At 43.1% G+C, this 22,357-nt stretch overlaps 1 protein-coding gene across 2 annotated transcripts in view; it reads left to right on the top strand.

Annotated features, from left to right (window-relative positions):
* Nucleotides 1–22,357, top strand: part of cltca (clathrin, heavy chain a (Hc)) — a 63,121-nt gene that overhangs the window by 34,838 nt on the left and 5,926 nt on the right. For both annotated transcript variants that reach the window (XM_031826641.1, XM_031826640.1), the window contains 22 exons: nucleotides 1,271–1,468; nucleotides 1,808–2,008; nucleotides 2,396–2,548; nucleotides 2,883–3,005; nucleotides 4,076–4,213; nucleotides 4,342–4,506; nucleotides 4,736–4,916; nucleotides 6,462–6,625; nucleotides 9,472–9,597; nucleotides 9,797–9,939; nucleotides 10,145–10,379; nucleotides 10,587–10,709; nucleotides 10,970–11,115; nucleotides 11,405–11,588; nucleotides 12,056–12,248; nucleotides 12,470–12,627; nucleotides 13,862–14,134; nucleotides 14,334–14,651; nucleotides 14,860–14,991; nucleotides 15,158–15,268; nucleotides 15,581–15,751; nucleotides 16,100–16,321. In XM_031826641.1, the coding sequence (XP_031682501.1) occupies nucleotides 1,271–1,468; nucleotides 1,808–2,008; nucleotides 2,396–2,548; nucleotides 2,883–3,005; nucleotides 4,076–4,213; nucleotides 4,342–4,506; nucleotides 4,736–4,916; nucleotides 6,462–6,625; nucleotides 9,472–9,597; nucleotides 9,797–9,939; nucleotides 10,145–10,379; nucleotides 10,587–10,709; nucleotides 10,970–11,115; nucleotides 11,405–11,588; nucleotides 12,056–12,248; nucleotides 12,470–12,627; nucleotides 13,862–14,134; nucleotides 14,334–14,651; nucleotides 14,860–14,991; nucleotides 15,158–15,268; nucleotides 15,581–15,751; nucleotides 16,100–16,321 (3,858 nt within the window). The remainder of the gene's footprint in view (nucleotides 1–1,270; nucleotides 1,469–1,807; nucleotides 2,009–2,395; nucleotides 2,549–2,882; nucleotides 3,006–4,075; nucleotides 4,214–4,341; nucleotides 4,507–4,735; nucleotides 4,917–6,461; nucleotides 6,626–9,471; nucleotides 9,598–9,796; nucleotides 9,940–10,144; nucleotides 10,380–10,586; nucleotides 10,710–10,969; nucleotides 11,116–11,404; nucleotides 11,589–12,055; nucleotides 12,249–12,469; nucleotides 12,628–13,861; nucleotides 14,135–14,333; nucleotides 14,652–14,859; nucleotides 14,992–15,157; nucleotides 15,269–15,580; nucleotides 15,752–16,099; nucleotides 16,322–22,357) is intronic.

The following is a 22,357-nucleotide window of genomic DNA, read 5'->3' as shown; positions in this document are numbered from 1 at the left end:
TTAGTGAGGGAAATGCATTAAGATAAGAGGACCTATGTATTTTGAAAGATGATACATTGAGGATTATAATAAATACCACTTGTCATACAAGCAAGCCAAACACCTGTGAGTCCAAATCTGCACTTCACATTTCCATATCATAAAATTCATGTCATATACAGTGTCAATGTTTATGATCAGTGTTTGACTTAGTTACAAGATGACTTGTAGTTATACCCTGGGTTGTCCTGAACAGAATGAGCCTATGTTTGTTGTATTGTGAAGAAAATGTGTATTAATGACTTGATTCTATACGCTTCTAAATGACGATCTGCCTTGTGAAAGCCTAACACTGTAAGATGCTATTTTATCATTTAGCTAGTCATGGTGGTACTAGAACAAGCTTTCAAATGATGCCCAACTGATTCAGATTACGATTTATAATGGATCGTTGGATTGCGTAACAACAGTAATTGTGTAAAGGGGGCATGCAGGGCTGTGTTCCAAACAACTACAGGTGTGCTTGCTCTTGTTCCTCAATGGCACAGCTAGGAGAGCTCAGAAAACCACATTATTACTTAGGAACTGTGCACACTGCAGAGGTGTGTGGACACATGGAGACACCAGTTAGTCCTCTCACTCTAACCCATATTTGTTTGTCTTATGTTGCACTTACCCCACATTTTCCTAGAATATTAGTATAGTGTTTTCAGGTATTTTCAGGTTTCGTTATCAAAAATGCATAGAAGTACATTAAATGTAAAATGCACAAATCAAGTGTAATGTTTGGATTCCCAATTTCCCATAATCTCAAAACTGTTCCCTTTTATTTATTGCTACCATGTGTATGCTTTCCATATTTCAATTTAGCCCTATCCATACAGGCCAATTGCCACTAGAGGGAAGGTTAAAAAAAAAAAAAAAAAGTTATTTTATTGAAAATCCAAAACATACAATATACTTGCAGTGAAGCCTTTCAACAACTACTAAAGAGGAAACAAGAAAAAGACAGAAGAAAACAGCAAACAACAATGCAAACAGTCCTACTAGTGGGAAGGGTTAAAGCACTAACTGTCAGTTTTTTTTCCTTCTTTTTTTGTTGCCCCATGACCCCCCCCCCCCCCCCCAACAAAATATAAATAAGCCTTTTGGGTTTTCTTGGGACATGGCCAATTCAACAAGGTTATCGTTTCTTGTCATCGAACCCAGTCTTAAACGACGACCCAGTGGGGCCAAGAACCAACTATTGGGTCCTATGTTCAAACTCATCTCTCACCAATGTCCTTTCCAGGTCCTGTCGGTGTGTGTGGAGGAGGAGAATATCATCCCCTACATTACCAATGTGCTCCAGAACCCAGACCTGGCCCTGCGCATGGCTGTCCGTAACAATCTAGCTGGGGCCGAGGAGCTGTTCGCACGCAAGTTCAACAACCTGTTTGCTGGAGGAAACTACTCTGAGGCTGCCAAGGTGGCTGCCAACGCACCAAAGGTAACTTGTATAGAAACCGTACAGGGTCTTGCTACAGGGGATGTCTGATCACATCACTGTGATTTAATGGAAGGTAACTTACTGATGTCCATATTCTGTTACATCAATACACTATCAAAGTGATTTAGAAGTTCACTTGATCACAAGAGACTTTGGATATGCAAATGCAAACGACGAATAGTTTGTCTCCAGCATGTATGTGTTGCTATGTACAATATGTTGCTAGCAAAAACCTCTCACAGCCATGCATCAGCAGTATCGCTCTGTGTATATAAACTGCAGCAGACCCGCCTCACCCATGTCTTGTTGTTCCGTCTCCTCTCTGCTCTCTCCTCCCAGGGTATCCTGCGTACTCCAGACACCATCCGTAAGTTCCAGAGTGTGCCAGCCCAGCCGGGCCAGACCTCTCCCCTGCTGCAGTACTTTGGCATCCTGCTGGACCAGGGCCAGCTCAACAAGTTTGAGTCCCTGGAGCTGTGTAGGCCTGTCCTACAGCAGGGGCGCAAGCAGCTGCTGGAGAAGTGGCTCAAAGAGGACAAGGTGTGTCTGTCTCCGAGAAAGGGGGGAGAGATGGTTATCTGACTTCCTGTAGGAAGAGGCCTTTCCTGAACTGTGTGTTTGTCCATGTTCATATCTCACCAGTCATCTGGGTTGTTTGTCCTTTCTTTGATGTGAGGCAATCAGTTTGCTATGCTGAGCATTTGAAGAGGTTAAAATATATATATTTTTTCCCCCTCCAGAGAGTGCTGGGGAATATGGGTGGCTCCTTAGTCGGTCTCAATGTTCCCCCCATAGTTTTCTGCTTCACACTAATTGTGAATGTTTTATGTGTTAAAAACATTCACAACATTTATATTCCAAACATGATAAAGTATGTTCTCTCGCCTGTAGGGTACTTGTGGTGAAACTAAGTTTGTTTCTTCTCAGCTGGAATGTTCTGAGGAGCTGGGGGACCTGGTGAAGTCAGTGGACCCCACCCTGGCTCTCTCCGTCTACCTGAGGGCCAACGTACCCAACAAGGTCATCCAGTGCTTTGCTGAGACCGGACAGTTCCCCAAGATAGTCCTGTACGCCAAGAAGGTACATTTTCACTCTTGAGATGGAGCTCTGTTGATGATCTTGTTTCCTTTCCTTGGTTTGGTTTCCTTATGACACAGTTGAGGAAGTGGATGAGCTGTATATTAGCATCCCGAGAGGGGCTTCAGAATTGGGTCGGCTTCATTGGGTCCAAATGGGGATGGAAAGGAGGGCATTAGCTTTCATTAGCTAGATGCTTGATGTATGAATGAAAGTTACGTCATGTGACAATGAAAGAGGGTTTAAAAATAAAGAAATACATACTCTAAATATGTACGTTGAGTAGGATGGTGCATTGGTAAATGTAACTACTGTCTTGCTCTTCCTGTGTCGGTAGGTGGGCTACACTCCAGACTGGATCTTCCTGCTGAGGAACGTGATGAGGATCAGTCCAGAACAGGGCCTGCAGTTCTCACAGATGCTGGTCCAGGACGAAGAGCCTCTGGCTGACATCACACAGGTTGGTGGTGGGGGTGGGGAAGAGGTAGGATGAGTGTGATAGGGAGGGAGTGGGAGAGAGATGAGATATAGGGGGAAGATGAGAGGGAGGAAGACGGAAGGGAGAGATGAGGGAAGGCTAACCTGCTGATAACACCGCTCGCGTTACGTGTGAGAGCGTTACAATGATTGTGTACATTTGTTTTGCATCTACACTGCTTGTGCGTGTCCACGAGTGTCTGCGTAGCCAGGCGCTAAAATAGAACATGGTTCCATTGGTGTCACTTGATGCGCTGCAAGTCCTTCCTTTCCTGTCTCATTGGTTTTTAGGAGCATTTACCCACGTGGGTAATTGAAAGATGAATTGAGGTCTACACTCCAGTCCAGTTGGTAGTGGTAATGCACCTTAAAGTTGGTTGCCAGCCGCCATATAAAGTCAGAAGGAGGAGAGATTAATAGAAACAAACTCGGTTTACCCTTTTTTCTGTATATGAATTGTCGGAGTAGAGGACATTGTGCATTTCAGGTAAAATAACAACTCAATGTTTATATTCCAGGACAAATGAACTAGCAACAGCAAGCTAGCTAGCTAAATTGCCATAAATGCTTTTCGACCTGTCCCCAAATTAATATAGTTGGTTCAGAGTTCATTTTGATATTTAAACCTGTGTGTCCTGATCACGTCTGGTGTGGGTGGACAAAATCAAAATGCGTGCTATGGCGCACACACGCTCCTGATCTAGTCAACATGTTAGGAAAGAGGGAGAGGTCGAGAAGTGATTTGAGAGACGGAGAGCGGAACAGAACCAAGACTAGAGCATGCCATCTCTCTCATCCACGTCATTCACTCTCCACTATTATATTCCTCCTGTCTGGGCTTGGCAGGACTGTCTACTCTGGGTCAAATACATTGGTCAAAATTAGGATGCACTTGATTTAGTTTGACTGGTACAATGGAACCAATTAAATACTCCCAAAAGTGCAATCTCAAAGCTAAATCAAGAGTTTCAAATACTCATAATTGTAAATAGTGTATTTCTGTGTCTTCTGTTGACAGTTATGTTGTTACTCTCGTGTCCCCTGTCTGTTCAGATCGTGGATGTGTTCATGGAGTATAACCTGATCCAGCAGTGTACCTCATTCCTGTTGGACGCCCTGAAGAACAACAGGCCATCTGAGGGGCCGCTGCAGACACGCCTACTGGAGATGAACCTCATGCACGCCCCACAGGTACACACCCTACCCCCTTACATTTAGATGAGGATATGATAGTCAAATATCCGGTGGCCCTCAAAACGAACAGACCATTATTGACATTCACACTTCCCAAACTGTTCCATGTATATCCTTCTCTGTAGGTTGCCGATGCTATCCTGGGCAACCAGATGTTCACAAACTACGACCGTGCCCACATAGCCCAACTGTGTGAGAAGGCTGGCCTGCTGCAGAGGGCTCTGGAGCACTACACCGACCTATACGACATCAAGCGGGCCGTGGTGCACACACACTTGCTCAACCCAGAGGTATGACAGCTAGCATGTGTCAGCTAGTGTAAAAAAAATAACTGTCACATTTAGTTTCAATTAACACAGCTAGATGAATGTGACTGTCATGTACTTCCTCATGACACTATATTTAACTTTGACCCTACTCTCTTCTCTCACGCCCCCCCCCTTGCATTTCCTCCCTTTGTTGCGCCCCCCCACATTCTCTATTTCTGTCTGTCTCTCTTCCCTCTCTACCTCCCCTTAGTGGCTGGTGAATTTCTTTGGCTCCCTCTCAGTGGAGGACTCTCTAGAGTGCCTGAGGGCCATGTTGTCTGCCAACATCCGTCAGAACCTGCAGATTTGTGTCCAGGTGGCCTCCAAGTACCACGAGCAGCTCTCCACCAACTCCCTCACCGAGCTCTTCGAGTCCTTCAAGAGCTTTGAGGGTGAGACATGCAGCCACGCACACTATTTTACACTTCCCTTCCTTGGACAGGGTTCGAGACTGTGACCATAACACTTGCATTTGCGACCCTTTGACTTAGCAGTGCGACACCATTTATTTGTTATTGGTCTCTAGGGTGCCAGCGCAAATATGTAGCTGGTCACGTTAGTTTTTGGTTCACAATTTGCTTTTATTTTATTGTCTCGGTAATTGAAAAAGTCTTTGTTGAATCTTGGCAATGCACAATTCAGTCATCATGCGCTGTTTGAATGAACGTTTTTGAAGGTTTCCCAAAAAACCTTCCTAATTAAATGTTGACTGCAAAGTAGGCCTACCTGACACAATGATATCATGATGATTTGTAACAATCGCTGGGCATTTGTTTTGCATACACTGCCATCACATGTAGCCTACACTGTACATTTGACAGTACAAAAACACAACTAGCCAAACACGGCAGTCTCTAGGTGTGCAATTGAATTAAAGGGGAACTACACCCTTCACATTTTTTTAATCATTATTATTCCAAGACCTTAGAGTTGGTCTCCTGATGTGGATTAAGCATTGTAGATTTAGAACATCAAAAAAATTGTTTATATAAATAGTGATTTTGAGTGAGAACCTGAACTCGGAAACAGGAAAAACTAACCCCGGAAAAATGTAATTTACCAAAAGATGAAACTGATTTTTAAAGGGCCCAACAACTGTAGACTGGCAAATGTACCTGAATGTCAAGCCCTGCAAGGGAATGCTAATTTAAAAGGTGGTTTGTCATTATTAGCCTGGTTCTGTATGGAATACAGGCACATTATGATAGATAGGTCAGATCAAAAATTGGTGCGACCAAGTCGTGCTGGTGCCATCAACTGGGGAACGTTGGTAGCACCAGTGACGGCAGTGGAACAAGTTAGTCTAGAACCCTGTTGGATCACTCTTCCAGCTATATGCCCAAGTAGGCCAGAGGCAGCAGGATTGTTGATCGACTCAATAGAATGGCCTGGAGGGGTGGACACTGGGACTGGGCTGGACCTTCGTAAACTCAGGGTGGACTAGAGACGAGGTGGCCAGTCATAATGGAGCTACAGCTTAATAAACTAAGTGAGAGCCACTGTTTTCAATTGTCCAAAACAAACATGGTGGAAAGTGTTAGGGAATGCCATGTGTCAAAATCACAAAGGGAAGCGTCCATTTAAACTATCTTTATCAGCTAATTCTGACTGTTTGCTATTATAGCCTGAAATGTGATGTACATTTAATCAAACAAGGGGCGACGAGATGGTGACAGCCGTCTGCTCCGGTCTCTTGGGGGGGCAGTAGCAGCCCTCTCGTAATCGCTGTTCTATTTTCCCAGCAAAATGAACACGCTTATTGTGTTCTTCATATTTCTCATGTTTTCTTTCTAGTATTACATTGTTATTGATTATTGCATGGTTGGTTTTTGAGTTTGCAAGAAGTGCATGTGACATTAAAAGATGTCCTGATGTGACTGACATGGTCTCTGGTACTGTATTTCCTCCTGACTGACATTGTCTCCATGGTGTCCCAGGTCTGTTCTACTTCCTGGGTTCCATCGTTAACTTCAGCCAGGATGCAGAGGTCCACTTCAAGTACATCCAGGCTGCCTGCAAGACGGGACAGATCAAAGAGGTGGAGAGGATCTGCAGAGAGAGCAACTGCTACGACCCAGAACGAGTCAAGAACTTCCTCAAGGTAGAATATGGAGTCTGGGGGGAGAAGGTATCTAGAGGGAGGTGAAATGTAACTGACTGAAGCTGTACTGTACGCTCCCTTTTCGTTTTTGCTTTTCTCTCCTTTGTCTTTCTTTAGTTTAACTTTATTCTTTCATTCTCGTCTGTTCTCGTGTGTTCAGTCGGTTGATCCCCTGGACCACTCTGTCGCTGAAATTCAATGATGACATGGTTTTAAATTTAGAAATTATATTGAAATGAAATTGACAACTTCTGTCAATCCTATTTATATGTATATTGGCCTGCTAACACTAGCATTAGTGAAACGCTTTCAATTTTCTTTCATTGGTAAGAAGTGATGCCGGTTATTATCTCTTGTGCTTTTCTGTTGTCTATGGAATGCGAGGATATGTACCAGATACATCTATCCCCAAGTGCAGGACTCCCTTACTATTTTATCTTCACTCCAATCTGGACTTCTGGAGATACAGGATTAAACCTGGGATATGTATTATGATTATGACACAACCAGCTGCTGTACTAGGTCTGGGCAATATGGCCTAAAAATCAAATCTCTTTAATAAAAAACATTTGTTTTAACATATATGGGAAAGTTACGATATATACACTACATGACCAAAAGTATGTGGACAGCTGCTTGTTGAACATCTCATTCCAAATCATGGCCATTAATATGGAGTTGGTCCCCCCTTTGCTGCTATAACAACCTCCACTCTTCTGGGAAGGCTTTCCACTAGATGTTGTAACGTTGCTGCGGGGACTTGCTTCCATTCAGCCACCTTACTATAAGAGCATTAGTGAGGTCAGGCACTGATGTTGGGCGATTAGGCCTGGCTCACAGTCGGCGTTCCTATTCATCCCAAAGGTGTTCGATGGGGTGAGGTCAGGGCTCTACAGACCATTTGTTCTCAACAAACCATTACTGTATGGACCTCGCTTTGTGCATGGGAGCATTGTCATGCTGAAACAGGAAAGGGCCTTCCTCAAAATGTTGCTACAAAGTTGGAAGCACAGAGTTGATTGTCTAGAATGTCAATGTATGAGTTAAGATTTCTCTTCACTGGAACTAAGGGGCCTAACCCTAACCATAAAAAACAATTGTTCCTCCTCCACCAAACTTTACAGTTGCCACTGTATGCGGGCAGGTAGCTTTCTCCCGGCATCCATCAAACCCAGAATAATCTGTCGTATTTCCAGATGGTGAAGCATCACTCCAGAGAAAGCATTTCCACTGCTCCAGAGTTGAACGGCAGTGAGCTTTACACCACTCCAGCCGATGCTTGCCATTGTGCATGGTGATCTTAGGCTTGTGTACAGTTGCTTGGCCATGGAAACCCATTTAATGAAGCTCCCGGCAAACAGTTCTTGTGCTGACGTTGCTTCCAGAGGCAGTTAGGAGGTCAGGAGTGAGTTTCGCAATCGAGGACAGACTATTTTTACGCGCTTCAGTGGTCCGGTTCTGTGAGCTTGTGTGGCCTACCACTTTACGGCAGTGCCGTTGCTGCTCCTACACGTTTCCACTGCACAATAGCAGCACTTACAGTTGACCAGGGCAGAAATTTGACGAATGGACTTGTTGGAAAAATGCCATCCTATGAAGGTGCCACGTTGAAGGACACAGCTCTTCAGTTAAGCCCATTCTACTAACAATGTCTATGGAAATTGCATGGCTGTGTGCTAAATTTTATACATCTGTCAGCAACTGGTGTGGTTGAAGTAGCCAAATCCACTAATTTGAAGGGGTGCCCATGTAATTTATCTGGATTTTTTTTAATGTAAATTCTCTAAAGAAACTTTGTTGCATAATTTAAAACTCAATAAACTGCATGCAAAATTATACCTAGGCTAAATATAAGCCTTCCACAACCATAAGACCCACTAATAATACAGTTATTTTTAACCTGATTTTTTAAATTTTTTATAATCTGGTATTCAAGTCTGTCGATGAAATATATATATTTTAAGTAGCCAGCTTATCTTTATATTTATTTAAAGTGTAGCCAACTTAGTTATTTGCTTGCTAACAAGTTAGAAAGAACAGTTGCACGGTTATGAATACACCCTCCTGTCCTTCAACTGTTTGAACAACAAAGCCTGTTCACTTTGTTTAGATATTGAAATCAAGTGGCCAACCTGGATAAGAAGATGCCCAGGCTATTTCTTAGAATGAGAACGAGTTGCCAATTCCTTATATAAATGCATCTTTTTATGCTTATTACACATTTTCTAAAACAGTTGTTTGTTCTGGAGTGGAATATTGGGTGTGTTGCAGTACCTCAGTAGTACCTGCAGATGGAGTCCTAGGTCTGTACATGTGTGATTGAGCCTTAACATAGGGTTTTCTTTCTGTTCTCTCCTTTTTTGCTCTTTTCATCTGTCCACTCAGTCGTAGTAAACAAAATGTTTGAGGTACTTAACCATCTTCTAACCTCTAAGTGTGATGCCTCCCATTTGTCCGAGTTACGGTTTTGATGTCTAATTTTCAAATCACTCGAGCAGGATCGTTTTAACTGGAAATAACTTCCCAATTTCATTTTAAGTGATTCTAATATGTATTTTATCTTTAGTACATTAGTGGTTGTAACACCCCAACAAGATTAGTCAAACGTATAGCTCGGATTTTAACATTGAACCACTTGCTACATTCTTTGCTACTTTCTTAAAAACATCTATACATACAGGAACTAAAAACAAAAAAACACAAAGCTTCAATACTAGCCATTACGATCACATATAGCCTGTGAATTCTCAGTGGTTAAAGTGTCAGGTTTGGCTGTGATCAGGTGTACAGTCTCATAGAGATGTCAAACTAACCTTGACCCACCTCCCTGCTCTGTGATTGGACAGGAGGCCAAGCTCACCGACCAGCTCCCGCTCATCATCGTGTGTGACCGCTTCGACTTTGTCCACGACCTGGTCCTCTACCTGTACCGCAACAACCTGCAGAAATACATTGAGATCTATGTGCAGAAAGTAAGTCAAACTCACACACTAGCAAGCATCTACGAGACAATACTTTGTCTAAATTTACAAGATGTACCAACTTTCAGACTTGATTCTCAGTTTCTAACTACAGAAACGATATTTATTAGCGCACTCGAAAAACACACCCACACTCAAAATGCAGTGTTCAGGAATGTGTGCGCAGGATATTGACATGTATATGTGTTAGGTGAACCCCAGCCGTCTGCCGGTGGTGATTGGAGGGCTTCTGGACGTGGACTGTTCTGAGGACGTCATTAAGAGTCTGATCCTGGTGGTCAGAGGACAGTTCTCCACTGACGAACTGGTGGCCGAGGTGGAAAAGAGGAACAGGTACAACAACCCCTTATCAGATGGCAAAAAAAGAACTAGTACTTAGAGGGGTGAAATGTAGTTATGTCAGCCCCAAGCTCCCAACCTCTTCAAACACCAGAGTATCAGAACCAAAGTATCTTTATAACTTAGTCTTTACTATACTAGCTGTGTTATCAGTAGTAGTCAGGAGGCTCATCTTTCTCTCTCCCCTCATTTTCCTCAGGCTGAAGCTTCTCCTGCCCTGGCTGGAGGCCCGTATCCATGAGGGCTGTGAGGAGCCCGCTACCCACAATGCCCTGGCCAAGATCTACATCGACAGTAACAACAACCCTGAGCGCTTCCTGCGTGAGAACCCCTACTACGATAGCCGCGTGGTGGGCAAGTACTGTGAGAAGAGGGACCCCCACCTGGCCTGCGTGGCCTACGAGAGAGGACAGTGTGACCAGGAACTCATCAATGTCAGTAGCCTGTTCTTCAACTCCTCTTATAGGAAATAGTTTCATATATAATTAAATTTTTTACAGAAAGGCATTGCATGATAAATTATCTACATTGTTATGTATGATTTTAAAAAGCAATACTGGGAATACCCTACATATTAGGTTATTTCAGAATGTGAGGTGAGAGCCTGGTGGAGTAACTGTGTTCTCTCTGTTTCCTCTCAGGTGTGCAATGAGAACTCCCTGTTCAAGAGTCTGTCTCGCTACCTGGTACGTCGCAGGGACCCGGACCTGTGGGCCAGCGTGCTGCTGGAGACCAACCCCTTCAGAAGACCACTCATTGACCAGGTAGGACCTCATCTTTCTGTTACCCCTGTGCCAGCTCTGAACCAGGGTTGGGGTTGATTTCCTGTTCAATTTATGAATTGTAAATTGACCTGTGTTTTCTACGAGGATTTTTCAGTTAATTCATTGAATTTCAGTTCACTTCTTCAATTGACTCAATTAATAGTGGAATTGGGTTGAACCCTACTGTAAACAATAAAGGAGTTTGAGGTTCATGCATCTACTCATGACCCTATCTAAATCTCTTTTTCCCTCACTGTCAGGTGGTGCAGACCGCCCTATCTGAGACCCAGGACCCAGAGGAGGTGTCAGTCACAGTCAAGGCCTTCATGACTGCAGACTTGCCCAATGAACTCATTGAGCTACTGGAGAAGATCGTACTGGATAACTCCGTCTTCAGTGAACACAGGTAACAGAGCTCTTAGTGCTCTGATACCTGTGCTCACTGTAGGCTGGGCTGTCCATTGTGTGTCTTCTCTCTCGGTCTTCGCTCCATCTTCGTCATAGTTTTCCAAATCAATCTAATCAAAGTTTAAATAAAGTTTAAAATCGCAACACACTTTACTGTGCATGTAAAGTAAACTTTACGACTTTCCACATACAATTGCTGAACCTCACTACGGTGAATTATGGGATGGTGCATGATTATATGGTGTTTTTGTGTGTCGATGCTGAGGATAGTTTGTGTGTTGATCCAGAAACCTGCAAAACCTGCTGATCCTGACGGCCATAAAGGCGGACCGTACCCGTGTGATGGAGTACATCAACCGCCTGGATAATTATGACGCCCCAGACATCGCCAACATCGCCATCAGCAACGAGCTCTTCGAGGAGGCATTCGCTATCTTCAAGAAGTTTGACGTCAACACATCCGCTGTGCAGGTGAGAGATGAACACCTTTCTATCTCTCTTATGGCTGTCTCAATGTTAGTAGTCTTGTGTTGCTTGAGCTTCCATTCCCCCTCTCCTTACGTTCAGTATCACTGATCTGAAAGTATTGGACAGGTGAAAGATAGGGGAGGGGATATCGGACAGGTGAAAGTTAGGGAGGGGATGGGGAGGTTGGGCTTTTTAACTTTTCCTGTTTATACTGAATGTATTATTACTTCAACTATGTATTTAAGTTTTTTTCTTGTTTTTTTGTGGCAGCCTATGGGTACATGTTTTCTAAACTTAAAAATGTAAATAGATAATGTACTTTTAATCTCCCCCCACCAACAAAAAAATACACTTAAAAATGAAGATGGTAAAAATACATCTAATAAAGGAAAGGTGTTGAGAAGAGGAAGCTAGTCAACATGATTGACACACACCGTCTGACTCCCTGTGATGTTGTCTCTCCTCCCCAGGTTCTGATTGAGCACATTGGGAACCTGGACCGGGCCTATGAGTTCGCCGAGCGTTGCAACGAGCCGGCCGTGTGGAGCCAGCTGGCCAAGGCTCAGCTGCAGAAGGGCCTGGTCAAGGAGGCCATTGACTCCTACATCAAGGCTGACGACCCCTCTGCCTACATGGAGGTGGTACAGGCCGCCGACCAGAGTGGTAAGGATGGTGCGGCAGACCATAGCTGGGGGCAGGGTGGGATAATGGGCATTTGAATGGGTAAAATCACCCAAAGTCAGTGAATGGTCTGCAAAATTCCCAGCTGTTTTTGGTGACTTTCTGTAATCATCATTGGCTCACTGACTGACCTCAGGATCCAAGGTACTGTAACCTCTCAGCCTCTCTTAGCTGACTAATGGTTGTTCTGGTGTGTGTGTTAGGTAACTGGGAGGACCTAGTGAAGTTCCTTCAGATGGCCCGTAAGAAGGCCCGGGAGTCCTATGTGGAGACAGAGCTTATCTTTGCCCTGGCCAAGACCAACCGCCTGGCTGAGCTGGAGGAGTTCATCAACGGACCCAACAACGCCCACATCCAACAGGTACTGTCGACAAATCAATACAACATGTACCGTAACTAATTAACTGGCCACTGAGTATGTATTCACTAGATGACTGATAGCGGGCGCTGTTCTGAAGTCACTGTTCATTATGACACTCCCACTTTACAGCATTTCAGTAATGTTTCAAGGACAAAAAAAAGTAGTTTTAGTGGGCATTGCGACATAAGAACATTTAATTTTACATTTAAAAAAAAATGATTGGCTTCAGTTCATTTCATACAACACTGTGGTATGAAAAAAATACATATTAATCGACATAAACATGTAGCTCAACTCTCTACACTACAAAGCAACACAATGTCGATTGTATAATGTAAAGCTGGAGAAGATAATCCGTTATCCCATAATGTTTTCAATATTGCTGACCAATTTAAGATCAATCAGGTGTAAAGTTACTCCCGCATGAAGCCAATACATAGACATTGCAATAGAGTCAAGATCACTAAATGACTATTAGTACAAAAGCCTAAGACTAGATTCACTCACACTATAAAAAACATGGGTTCCCCGGTGGCCTTTTTTTGTACACAATATGTCATGTAGGTACTAGGCTGGCTGCTAGCTTTAACTACATTTATTGTCAATGCACAATATTTGTTCAACAGTTGAAAGGACTATTAGAAAATTCATAAGAACAGCAGTTCAATTGTACATACACACAATATACAGACATTTGCTTACATGCGTTGCTATGGTTACACAGTACCACAAGCTGTCAGGAGCGGTCTGTCTCAGATAGAAAAAGTTCATTTTGGTGCTTCCATATCAAATGTTTTCCAACATGCCTTGAATTGGTGCTGGCTGCATCCATATGCCGCACATTGTGACATTGTTGACACGTTGGCTATTTTAATGTGGGGGATATAATTTTTCCCCTGAATAGCTTCCATTAATCAAAGCCCTGAAAGGAGGAGTAGGATTATGGTGGCCTGGTGGCTTCAAAAACTCTTATTGGCAAAGACCTAGCGTCAGCGATCCAGGTTTTTAATACGGCGTCAGCGATCCAGGTTTTTAATACGGCGTCAGCGATCCAGGTTTTTAATACGGCGTTGCATAACAGGTACTGTTTCTATAGGTCTGACTGCATACAACAGGTTGTTGTATTCAATGGGAAATATAAACGGTGATGTGATTTTTCGCTCCTAGTTTGTTTCCCCGAACAACTCCTTATGTAAGATGTTGATTGACAGTCATACGATTCTCCTCACCTAAGGTCGGCGACCGCTGTTATGACGAGAAAATGTACGATGCGGCCAAGTTACTGTACAACAACGTGTCCAACTTCGGCCGCCTGGCGTCCACCCTGGTTCACCTCGGAGAGTACCAGGCGGCGGTAGACGGGGCGCGCAAGGCCAACAGCACTAGGACCTGGAAGGAGGTGTGCTTCGCTTGCGTGGATGGGAAGGAATTCCGGCTGGCCCAGATGTGTGGCCTCCACATCGTGGTGCATGCTGATGAACTGGAGGAACTCATCAACTACTACCAGGTAAGACTGATTCACGCACACACACGACCCACTCGGTCTCGATGCACCTTATCCTCCTTGCTGTAGTCAACTTGAAAAATCTTAATTTCGTCCACCTCTCTCCACACACTCGACAATCACATTTGGCGCTTTAGAACTCTTAATGCTTTTCCTTCTACAAACACACAACCACCTTTAACCAATCCCCCCCCATGTTCAGGACCGTGCTTACTTTGAGGAGCTGATCACCATGCTGGAGGCAGCCCTGGGGCTGGAGCGGGCTCACATGGGCATGTTCACTGAGCTGGCCATCCTCTACTCCAAATTCAAACCCCAGAAGATGAGGGAGCACCTGGAGCTCTTCTGGTCCAGAGTCAACATTCCGAAGGTTCTGCGGGCGGCGGAGCAGGCCCACCTGTGGGCGGAGCTGGTGTTCCTGTACGATAAGTACGAGGAGTTTGACAATGCCATCATCACTATGATGAACCACCCCACAGACGCCTGGAAGGAGGGCCAGTTCAAAGACATTATCACCAAGGTACCAGTCATTGCTGCGTAGGAACTATGACAAAGCTTGACTTACTGTGATATTGTTCAGTGTTTCTTTTTAAAGTACATTGAAACCTCTCAATACACTTAGAATTAATAAACAATTTAAAATGTTAAAATTGTACATATGCATGCATATTGGCTTCTCTTCACAATACCTTCATACATGACAATCTCTCTTTCCTGTGACTGTGTAGGTGGCCAATGTGGAGCTGTATTACAAAGCAACTCAGTTCTATTTGGAGTTCAAGCCGTTGTTACTGAATGACCTGCTCATTGTGCTGTCCCCCAGACTGGACCACTCCCGGGCTGTCAACTTCTTCAGCAAGGTGAGACGAGCTCTCTGTCCCCCCCTATCTGCCAACACATGAAACTGAAGCATTGATACCTTTTATAGTAGTTACTTTAAGACTGAAACAATATGTATAGTACAGTGCACTCTGCTTAAAGTGAATGCAGTTCTAGTAATCAATGGTGTGTGTGTGTGTGGTCCAGGTGAAACAGCTGCCCCTGGTCAAGCCCTACCTGCGCTCAGTACAGAACCACAACAACAAGTCTGTCAATGAAGCACTTAGCAACCTCTTCATCACAGAGGAGGACTATCAGGTTTGTGGTCCAAAAATTTTTTGGGTTACATTGTCAAGCAAGTAAGACGGACACATTTTCCATTGAATATTTTTTTTTATGTAGGACTAGGCTTAGAGATACTTAAGGATTTTGTCAATGAGGCCTTTTCTATGTCCCCAGTCAGATTAACTCGTGGATACCCTTTTGTCTCTGCGTGCAGGTTGAAGTTTCTAAGTAGTGTTAGCACAACGACTTGAAGTCTAGGATAACTGCTAGCATGCTAGTAGATTCCATAGACTCCCAGTCATTGCGTTAATCCTTCCTCATCATTTCTTCCCTCCGTGGTCTCAGGCTCTGAGGACGTCTATAGATGCTTATGACAACTTCGACAACATCTCGCTGGCCCAGCGCCTGGAGAAACACGAGCTGATGGAGTTCAGGAGAATCGCTGCGTACCTCTTCAAGGGTAACAACCGCTGGAAACAGAGTGTGGAGCTCTGCAAGAAGGACAGACTCTACAAGGTAATCATTCATTCCCTTCTCCTTACCAGGGCTTGTTTCTCCTTAGACTGCCATTCACTGGGGAAAGTGCCATTGTCATTTAATGTAATTTGTTAGGAGAGAGGTGGATAATGGGAATTACTTTCTGGTAAGGTTAGTGGTTAAGATTGTTGGTGTACTTTGTTGCAAATCAGAAATTCTCAATGGGATATTAAAGTTATGCCTAGGTGGAATAAGTCCTATACTTTCTAAGCATTACTAGATTGCGCCACACATGCCACTTTGTCTTGGTATCTACCTTCCCCTCTAAAGTATCAAGTCACTTTCCTGATCTTGAACCTCCTCCTCATAGTTCCCATTTTCCTCCAGGATGCCATGCAGTACGCGTCAGAGTCTAAGGACACGGAGCTGGCTGAGGAGCTGCTGGGCTGGTTCCTGATGGAGGACAAGAAGGAGTGCTTTGCCGCCTGCCTTTTCACCTGCTACGACCTGCTGAGGCCAGACGTGGTGCTGGAGACTGCCTGGAAGCACAACATCATGGACTTCTCCATGCCCTACTTCATCCAGGTCATGAGAGAGTACCTCTCCAAGGTTGGTGGCTGTTTGGACTTGGCTAGGTGGAGTGTTGAGTGGGCAAAGCGGTTTTATTCTATGTGTTCATTAAGGCATGCAATGGAAAATGTCAGTTTTATTCCATTTGGTGGCTAATGAACACGACCCAGGTCTGCTTTCAGAGGTAGTTGGGTGAACTGTCCCTAATCATTGATCTAGGGTCCGTTTGAAATGTCTTACCCCAAAAGGTTAGTGGCAATCAGCAGTTGAAACAACAACAAATGAAGTCCCCGCCCCGGTTTTGCTAAAAGCTGAGGGATGAGACTGGAGAAATGTAACCACTCTAAAATTCATAGACAGAGCTATGGACTGACAACAAAATCATAGTTTTAACCATGTTTTGAGGTTATATGTTTACTTTGTTTACAATCATTGGAGTAAACAAGCTGATATTGTGTTCTGATGGGGTATGACAGTTGAACTAAGCTCATGAAGCATTTAAGTTATATTCTTCACAAATCAATTGGTACACATTTGTTCATTTTTAAGTCCAAAAAAGGATGCAGCAACTGCTGATTTTGCCCCTTTAAGGTTAGGATTGAGTGAAAATAATCTGATCCTAAATACCATCGTCCACTTTGACCCAAAGCCATCCAAACACACTGTGCAGTGATCTTCTGTTACACAGTCAACTGCTTTTAGCAGTTGGCCATGTTTGAAAAGCCACTTAGTCAGTAGCACAATACCTTATTTTTATATGGCAAGTTCAGTTTCTACCAGAGATTCTTCATTGATTCCATTAGAACTCAGTCCAGCAGTCTAGACTTCACAGCACGTGTGTTGTAATAGAAATATAATTACTGAAATCAGTAGAATATTATATTTAGAATAAATTATATGTGTGGCATGCCAGGTGACTCTAGAGGAAGACAGTTATTTTGTTTTTCTATCAACTTGCCTTTTTAGTGCCTCGTCTCTTCTGTTTGTCTGAGTTTGATCAAGCTAAACAAACCTCTGCTCTGATGCCTTATACTCATGCCATTAGTTGGAATTCCCCTCTTAACTATTTTACAGCTTTTTTGTTAACCCTTTCCATATCAAAGACAGTAATTGATTTATTGTTTTAATGAGCTGACAAATTAAACTGCATCATCTGAAATTAAAATGTAATTTTAGTACAGTGCAAGTGTCTTGTGATGCATTGTTTCAAGGTGGTGTCCCCTCTGCTTTGAAACGATCTTTAGTTCCTCTCGAATCCAGTTTGTTTTCTTGTCATTGATATTAAGTGCCAAGTAAGTGGAGCTTGTCATTGGATGCTGCATGTGGGACTGCTGTGACTTGAGCATGTCTGTCTGCACACCTCAACCACAGCCATATCTATCTCTCCATCTGCAGTACCAGTCAAAAGTTCAGACCTATACCCACTCATTCAAGGTTTTTTCTTTATTTTTACTATTTTCTACATTGACCTCAACTATGAAAAAACACATGGAATTATGTAGTAACCACAAAAGTGTTATATTTGGATTTTCTTCAAAGTAGCCACGCCTTGATGACAGCTTTGCATTCTCTCAACCAGCTTCACCTAGAATGCTTTTCTTACAGTCTTGAAGGCGGTCCAACTCATCCCAAACCATTGCAATTGGGTTGAGGTCGGGTGATTGTGGAGGCCAGGTCATCTGATGCAGCACTCGATCACTCTCCTTCTTGGTCAAATAGCCCTTACACAGCCTAGAGGTGTGTTGGGTCATTGTCCTGTTGAAAAATAAATGATAGTCTCACTAAGAGAGAACCAGATGGGATTGCATATCGCTGCGGAATGCTGTGGTAGCAATGCTGGGGAAGTTTGCCTTGAATTCTAAATAAATCACTGACAGTGCCACCAGCAAAGCACCATCACACCTTTCTGCTTCATGGGGGGAACCACACATGTGGAGATCATCCGTTCACCTACTCTGCATCTCACAAAGACACAGCGGTTGGAACCACAAATCTCAAATTTGGACACATCAGACCAAAGGACAGATTTCCACAGGTCTAATGGCCATTGCTTGTGTTTCTTGGCCCAAGCAAGTCTTCTTCTTATTGGTGTCCTTTTTAGTAGTGTTTTCTTTACAGCATTTAGACCATGAAGGTCTGATTGACTCAGTCTCCTCTGAGCAGATGATGTTGATGTCTGTTACTTGAATTCTGAAGCATTTATTCGGGTTGCAATTTGAGGCCGGTAACTCTAATGAACTCATCCTCTGCAGCTGCGGTAACTCTGGGTCTTCCTTTCCTGTGGCGGTCCTCATGAGAGCCTGTTTCATCATAGCCCTTGATGGTTTTTGCGACTGCACTTTATACTTTAAAAGTTCTTAATTGTCTGCATTGACTGACCACGTCTTAAAGTAATGATGGACTGTCATTTCTCTTATTTGAGCTGTTCTTGCCATAATATGGACTTTAGAAGGAAAGAAATTCCTCAGCTGTTAATTGAAATGAATTCCAGGTGACTACCTCATGAAGCTGGTTGAGAGAATGCCAAGAATGTGCAAAGCTGTCAAAGGTAATGGGTGGCTACTTTGAAGAATCTATTTTGATTTAACACTTTGGTTACTACATGATTCCATATGTGTTACTTCATAGTTTGTCTTCCCTATTCTACATGCAGAAAATATATATTTTTTAATAAAAACCCTTGAATGAGTAGGCGTGTCTAAATGTTTAAATAGTATTGTATATATGGATGATTTATAAAGCCGGGCACATTTAAGTTAGGCTATGGATTATAAACCTGATTAAGTAGATTTCCTCTCTTTAATTTTCTTAGACAATTAGCCTAATGCAAGGGTTGTTTCCTCGTCATTGCTGCTGCCTCCACCGCATTGTTCTCAATCCCAATATGCTGGTTAACTTCGCTATTGTGCACATACAGTAGCAACACGGGGAAAGATTGTTTCAGAGCTGCAGACAGTGACCGTATCCAATGCTGGAGAAAGCGCATTTGTTATATATTATATAACCATATACAATTTCAGTATGACATGTCTTCGAGTGATGGACTGTGCCATCCCCATGGACTCCAATGGATTAGACTACTGAGACAGGCGCGAATCAGACCGGTGTGTTGTGCGTCTTAACAAATGTAAAAAATAATTTGACTGCTCGACTAAAGAAATCTTGGTCGACCAACAGCCTATCGACCAAACAATTGACCAGTTGACTAAATGGGGTCAGTCCTAAGCTACGTATTACAGTGCCTTCGGAAAGTATTCAGACCCCTTGACTTTTCCTAATTTTGTTACGTTAGCCTTATACCCTGACCATACCGCGAGCGTTGCAAAATAAATGTAGGTATCTGTTATTCAATTATTGCACCCACACTGCTCATGCGCGTCTGCGTTGCCATGGGCTAAAATAGAAGTCAATCCTATTTCTGACGCAGATCGCGCTGCAAGTCCTGCCTCTCCCATCTCCTCATTGGTTTATAGATGCAGGTACCCACGTGCCATCTCCTCATTGGTTATACCCACGTGGGTGATTGGAAGACTAACTATGTTGCCGTTTTTTTCGTTGTAATACTATGAAAGTTTAGATTCCAATCACCATATAAGTTCAAAGATGAAAAACCTGGAAGGAGGAGAGATGACTAGAAACGATTCGGTTGACCGTTTTATGTGTGGATTAATTGTCGGAGTAGAGGACCTTGAGCATTGCAGGTAATATAACTCAATGTTTATATCCCAGGACAAATTAGCTAGCAAGTGTAAGCTAACTAGCTAAATTGCCATAAATATTTAATGCTTTTCGACCTGTCCCCAAATGAATGTCATTGGTTCAAAGTTTGTTTTGATATTTTAACCTGCGTGTCGTGATCGCGTTTGGTGTAGGGGGACAAAATAAATGTATGCACGATGGCGCACAGCCGGTTTGGGTTCTGTGTTATTCTAAAATGGATTAAATAAAACAATTAGCAGCAATCTTCACACAAATACCCCATAATGACAAAGTGAAAACAGGTTTAGTAATTTTTGCAGATATTTTGAACAAAAAAGATACCTTATTTACATAAGTACTCAGACCCTTTGGTATGAGACTTGAAATTGAGCTTGGGTGCATCCTGTTTCCATTGATTATCCTTGATGTTTCTACAATGTTATTGGAGTCAATCTGTGGTAAATTCAATTGATTGGACATGATTTGGAAAGGCACACACCTGTCTATGTAAGGTCCCACAGTATGTCAGAGCAAAAACCAAGCCATGAGGTCGAAGGAATTGTCGATTGAGCTCCGAGACAGGATTGTGTTGAGGCACAGATCTGGGGAAGAGTATCAAAAAATGTCTGCAGCATTGAAGGTCCCCAACAACACAGTGGCCTCCATCATTCTTAAATGGAAGAAGTTTGGAACCACCAAGACTCTTCCTAGAGCTTGCCTCCCGGCCAAACTGAGCAATGGGGGGAGAAGGGCCTTGGTCAGGGAGGTGACCAAGAGCCCGATGGTCACTCTGACATAGCTCTAGAGTTCCTCTGTGGAGATGGGAGAACCTTCTATAAGGACAACCATGGTTTCAACCATGGCCTGATGAAACCAAGATTGAACTGACCTGAATACCAAGCGTCACGTCTGTAGGAAACCTGGCACCATCCCCACATTGAAGCATGGTGGCAGCATCATGCTGTGGAGATGTTTTTCAGCGGCAGGGACTGGGAGTCTTGTCAGGATTGAGGGACAGATGAATGGAGTAAATCAGAGATCCTTGACGAAAACCTGCTCCAGAGCGCTCAGGACCTCAGACTGAGGTGAAGGTTCACCTTCCAACAGGACAATGACCCTAAGCACACAGCCAGGAGTCTGTAAATAAGCAAAAATGTATACAAATCTGTTTTTGCTTTGTCATTTTGGGGTATTGTGTGTAGATTGATCAGGGGGAAAAAATAATACATTTTAGATTAAGCTGTAATGTAACAAAATGTGGAAAAGTTCAAGGTCTGAATTCTTTCTGAAGGCACTACATATATTATATGGCTCTGAATGGAACAGTAGTCCAGCAGCTCTCTAGGCCAGCCAATGGAGGATGCTAGTTTTAGCATGTCTGTCTATCAATAGAACAGGGCTAATGCAGTCTGGACTGCTCTGCTCTCAATATTTTAGTACTGCTGTACACTAGCCTACTAAATTGAAAACATTTTGCCAATTCTCATATTTGGCCAGCACAGTAAACTATTTTGATTCATGTAAATGTGAAAAAGATAAGTATTGTAGTTATCTTAAACAATATTTATTAGGATGGAAAGGATAGTTTAACAATTAAACTATAAATATTCAGAAATGGTTTGACTTCCTTTGACAGGAGTGTTACTGTATTTTCTATAGTGTGTATATTTGGTTGCCTGTCTCTATGCTGTCTCAGCCTGCTCTCTCTGCACTATGGGAAACTGATTTTTATTTTCTAAGCTGCGCTTCTTGAATTCCCTTCCAGGTTAATACAATTAAGGAAAAGGTGAAAGTCTATTCCTATATTCTATCTCTTTATTTCATTTATCTTGAAGGACTGCAACCTCAGGAATCTGTATGAGTTTTATTTGAAGTCTGTCATCTGTTACACTATCATTTATCCAAACACCGAGTAGTGTCCTCTCAAACGGACTCACCGACTGGGCAGCCAAGCACTGTAGTAGATCTATAGTTACTCAACAATGACAACCCTTCGTCTGAGGAAGACTACCAACGACGCCAGTCTGCCATTGGTTTCCAGTCCTGACCTTTCAACCCACTAAAGCACCCTTGATGCCTCAAGAGTGTCTGAGAGAAAAGTTAATTTTGTAGAATAAGTTGGAACGCCTTTTAATGAACTCCGTCTTGAGTCTCCACATACTGCCGGCAGATAGTTAAGACCTTTTTTCAAAAAGGACTGCAAACGAGTTGTAGACTGCATTTAACCATAGTACTAAAACTGTGAGCCAATCAATTCATTATTGTTTGTGAAGAGAATGCAGTTTTTTCCAAATGTTTCAGAAATTACACATTTTGTAGTGATGACATTTAAGTAATAAGGCCTGAGGTAAATGGCCAATATACCACGGCTAAGGG

This window comes from Oncorhynchus kisutch, linkage group LG6 (genome assembly GCF_002021735.2).
Source record: "Oncorhynchus kisutch isolate 150728-3 linkage group LG6, Okis_V2, whole genome shotgun sequence".
NCBI lineage: Eukaryota > Metazoa > Chordata > Actinopteri > Salmoniformes > Salmonidae > Oncorhynchus > Oncorhynchus kisutch.
This window is presented reverse-complemented; position numbering and strand designations above follow the sequence as displayed.